Source organism: Triticum dicoccoides, chromosome 1A (genome assembly GCF_002162155.2).
Source record: "Triticum dicoccoides isolate Atlit2015 ecotype Zavitan chromosome 1A, WEW_v2.0, whole genome shotgun sequence".
In the NCBI taxonomy this organism is placed as follows: domain Eukaryota; kingdom Viridiplantae; phylum Streptophyta; class Magnoliopsida; order Poales; family Poaceae; genus Triticum; species Triticum dicoccoides.
The window spans coordinates 533,463,722-533,468,166 of NC_041380.1; the positions used below are offsets into that span (position 1 = coordinate 533,463,722).

The 4,445-nt window shown below is 50.3% G+C and overlaps 1 protein-coding gene across 1 annotated transcript; it reads right to left on the reverse strand.

Annotated features, from left to right (window-relative positions):
- Positions 1 to 3,501: 3,501 nt before the first annotated feature.
- LOC119319842 (cortical cell-delineating protein-like) lies at positions 3,502 to 4,084 on the reverse strand. The gene has a single exon (XM_037594130.1). The coding sequence runs from the start codon at positions 4,012 to 4,014 to the stop codon at positions 3,664 to 3,666; it is 351 nt and encodes a 116-aa protein (XP_037450027.1). The 5' UTR covers positions 4,015 to 4,084; the 3' UTR covers positions 3,502 to 3,663.
- Between the last annotated feature and the right edge of the window lie 361 nt (positions 4,085 to 4,445).

Here is a 4,445-nt window from a genome sequence, read left to right on the forward strand (position 1 = left end):
CACTTCAAGAGGAACTAGCTGGATGGTTCAGGAGGGAAGTCCTCCATCCTAAAGGAGAACACCATTACGAGGACGTAGAACTTTATATGCATTAAATTATGTATGGAAACTTGTTCAAAATTGTATATGGTCATCCGATGATATTGAATATATATTGTATATTCCTCTTGAATTCTTTTTGGTTCTAATTTCAAATTTGTTTGAAATTGTACATTCATATGCATGTATGTAGTACCGTAGAATATGTGAAACTCCTTCAAAATTAAAATAAAGCACAAAAGAAATAAAACAATACAAATTAAATAGAAAACATGTTTAAGGGGGGAGGCTAAAACCCTAAACCTGCGGCGGCCTTTAGTCGCGGTTGGCCAGAAGAACCGCGACTAAAGGTCCTCCGCCCCGACGGCCACCTGGCGCCCACGTGGACGGGCCTTTAGTCGCGGTTCTTAAGCAACCGCGACTAAAGGGTGGGGCCTTTAGTCGCGCCCGTTCGGTCGCGGTTGCGCAACCGCGACTAATGGCAGTTGCGAACCGCGACCAAAGGCCCTTTTTCCACCAGTGAGTGTCTTCTTGGGTCACCAAAGTTTAGTTGATGCCTCATGCATTGAAACGAACAAGATGAACAATTGTTCTTTCCATGAGTTGCTTGCAGGCATGACCATGCTATGCTTTATCTTGTAATAACCATGTTGCCATGATGATTTATGGCGATGTTCTTTTTGTTGGGAGACTCACGAGGAAAAATAGCTATTTCCATAGGATTTCTCATCAACTTCATACTGCCTTGGACTTGGACATGCCATGACACGGATGTTAGTCATTTTTTTCTTGAAAATACACCCCATGTATTAATTCCTAACAATATTCTTGCAATCGTTTGTAGCATAAGCCACCACATATGTTGGCACACTACTCAAAATTATACCATCATAACGCATATCAAACTAAAATCAGTAATCTCTTGAGCCACCGTGGTTGCCGTCGTTTAATTTTAACAAGATTAAAACTTTCTAAGAGCATAGTGATGCTAAGAGCTTCTTTCTTCGAATCAAGGAGGGTTGGCCGGTCAGAAGTATCATTAGAGAGAAGATTGTACACAAAAGAGCAATCAATTTTCATGATAATTGGGCGATGCAGTGTAATTCCGATGTAAAGTCATGCCAGACATGCCCGGAGCTTAACTTATTCTATACTTGAGCATGTCGGAAGGAAGTGCCATGTAGAGAGAATCACCTCACCAACCAAAGCTCCAACCACAACACCCACACCAACGGAGCCAAAGTCGCAACAAAACTGGTGTCCACATTAATCTTAACCCAATCAGATGGAGGAGGCAACCACACATCTGGACTAATTCTAGCCATAGTATCCATGTGGTATTCACACATCACAAATTTTCTTTTACACTTGTCATCCAGCGCCATATGAACCTTGCACCCAACGTAGGGGGACCAGTAGCTTACCAAAAAAAAAATATAACATAAGCATGGAGCACTTAAGGTGTAGTAAAGAGTAACATTCAATCTTTATTTTGTTATTCCTTGGGCATTCAACTAGTAAGAGCAACATTTTGTGTTTTTTATCGTTCAGTCCTGTAACTTGTGGGGTGAGTAGTGCACTCGGAACCATATGTGAGACTCAGAAAATCTTAAGTCATGTACATCCGTGCGTGAACCTGTAGGGTCATGAGCTTAAGGGGCAGGAACCCACAATGCTATGTAAGTGAAGGAAGTCGACCCTAAAATGGTTAGCTAAATTTAACGAACTAACTATTTCCACTCCCACGCCCATGTCCTGCAACCGGATCTAGCAATCCGTCACACAATGTTCCATTTTCCTCTCTGTACATACGGATACCTTAAAAGGCATTACACATGGGACGCTTGGACGGTTCGTCCATGGGATCTGTTAGGAGTTGTTTGTGGGAATCATGAGGTGATAGTACAATTACACTGCTCTAGTGCATCTAGCGATCGATAAACTAGGGATCTATATCCACGTCATGTCGTTGGGTCGTGCGGTAGAATTATTTGTTTGCTGCACACCACGTGCTCCACTAAGAGAGTTTTTAGGTGGATTTATTTAGGCAGGACATGTTCCTTGTCATGCACATGTTACTCACTGTTGAGCCTCCCTGGTAGACCCCCTTGTACCCTCTCGCGTCGCCTCCCTGGGCGACGCCAGGGGGCCAAAAAATCTAGCATCGCCAGCCTCCCTCGGCCATCCTCCTGCCGCCGCTGCCGCCGGCGAGGTCCGCGGTGGCGGCGGGCCCGATGCCAAGGCGCTAGGGCGGGTGGATCTGCAGCGGGATCCCCTTGAGGCGGCAGGGGCGTCTCTTGTGGTGCGCCTGTGGGCAGCAGGCAGGGCGGTGCCCCTAGCCTGTGCGGTGGCGAGCAGCGGTCCAGGACGGCGATGGGCTTCCCTTCGTGCATGGATGGCGGCAGCACTCCATGGATGAACCGGTGGATGGCTCTGCCTGAAGATGGGTCGCGGCGGCCGCGGATCTGGCGTCCCGTCCAGATCCACCGCGGCGTGGTCTTGGCCGGTCGGCGGTGCGTGGAGGGACCGGTGAGGGTATGGAGGATCTCTACCGGAGTACCAGTAGCGGCATACGTCTTCATGGTGAGACTCCGCGCGGTTCTAGCCAGCTACGAGATCAGGATGACACGGCTTCCGGTGAAAATCGCGCCTGACTACGGTCTTGGCGGACGATGGCGGCGTCTCTGACGTCGTTTCCTTCTCGAGGCATCGTTGTTGCAGGTCACGTCAACCTGATCGGGAGGTTCCGGGGGAAACCCTAGATCTGGGTCTACCGGATAGGACGATGACGATGTTTCGATGTCGTTCTCCCTCCTAGGGGCATCGTTTTGGACCAAGTGCTGGCTGGAGGGGACAAGAGAAGGAGCGGTGCTTCATCTTGTCCATTGATGACGGCGGATCTCGGCGGCGTGGCGCATTGGAGACTCGGCGCCTGATGAGCGGAGATGGGCTCGCGCAGGAGGGTGACGCTGCCTGGCGTTGTGGTGGCGTCGGCGGCAGCTAGACTGGGCAAGGTTGATGCAGCAATACATCTCTGAAGATGGTTTAGTGGCAGGTGGTTGCGGCGACCTCATACCCGGCAGGCGTTCTGGTTGAGGAGCACGCCGGACTGGTGGGTGCCCATGCCCGGCAGGCGTCCAGGTTGGGACCCCAAGTCTTAGATGTTAGGTTTGGCTGCGAGATATGTTTGATATTAGTCCAGACTTTCAGCACCCCTTCATCAACTGGATAGGAATAGCGACAAATGTTGCTTAGTCGGTGGCTTTAGTCTTACTATTGTATGACTTTGTAAAGTCTTGTGTCAATAATTAATAAAATTGCTGTATGCATCGTCCAGATGCAGAGGCCGAGGTCATCCTCATTTTCTTAAAAAAACATGTTACTCACTGTTTTCACGCGCGCATGAGCCTCGGTCCGGTAAATCAACGATGGCCATGTCCAAGTGCCAAAATCTCAACCCCACGATACAAAACACAACTTCATTTCATTTGATTAATAATCATAAGGGAAACAAAAAGAAAAGTGAAAACAAAAGATTGCGACATGAATTGTACCAAGAAATAAACAAAACCGCGCTCAAAAATTCAGACAAGACAGCATCACGATCCTCAGACGAGACGCCTTTCAGTGGCTTGGTGGGCACCGGAAATCGGTGGGGCAGACCTTGCCGCAGTTGTTGAGGACGAGGCGGAGGTTGACGGGGAGGTGGAGGTTGACGCCGAGCACATTGGCGTCGATGTTTGTGCAGAGGCAGAGCGCTGCGTCCAGGCCGACGAGCCCGTCGAGGAGCGAGCAGCAAGTCTCATCGCGCGGCACGTTCACCTTGAGCTTGAGCAGGCCCAGCACGTTCGCGCACGCCTTCAGCTTCAGCCCGTCCTTGGGGCACGACCCCTCGTAGCCGCCGTGGGCGCTCGCCGAGGCCGCGATCACGAGCCCGACGGCCAGGAGGAGCAGCGCTCTGGGTGCCATGGCCATTTGCGATGGAGCGTGCAAGCTAGTGCGTGCGATCGAGCTGCGATTGTGCTTTGCAATGTGCGCTTGCTGTGTGTGTGAGTGAGTGTGTGCATGGCGAGTGGTATTTATAGATGGAGATTATGTGTGATACGAGGCTGCTCATCACCTCCGATGGGAAAGCGGTGTGAGATGAGATGGTGTGCCGCGCATCGCATGTGGTTCCGAGCTGGCCCGTCAGGGATCATTGCCTCCCTCGATTTGGACTCGTATGCACATATGCATCCGTGACTGCTTCGAATGTGTTTATATTCCGACTGCATGTTACGTCCAGTTCATGTATTTGTTTGCATACTGGACTAAGCATGTGGCGTCGGTCGGCATGCAGTTAGTGGTGATCCAGGCAGAGAGTCGATCAGAATTCAGATGATGGCGTCCAGGGGATCAATCTCATC

Excerpts from the sequence above, each read along its gene's own strand:
- LOC119319842 (XM_037594130.1), bottom strand. The coding sequence starts at position 4,014 with ATGGCCATGGCACCCAGAGCGCTGCTCCTCCTGGCCGTCGGGCTCGTG.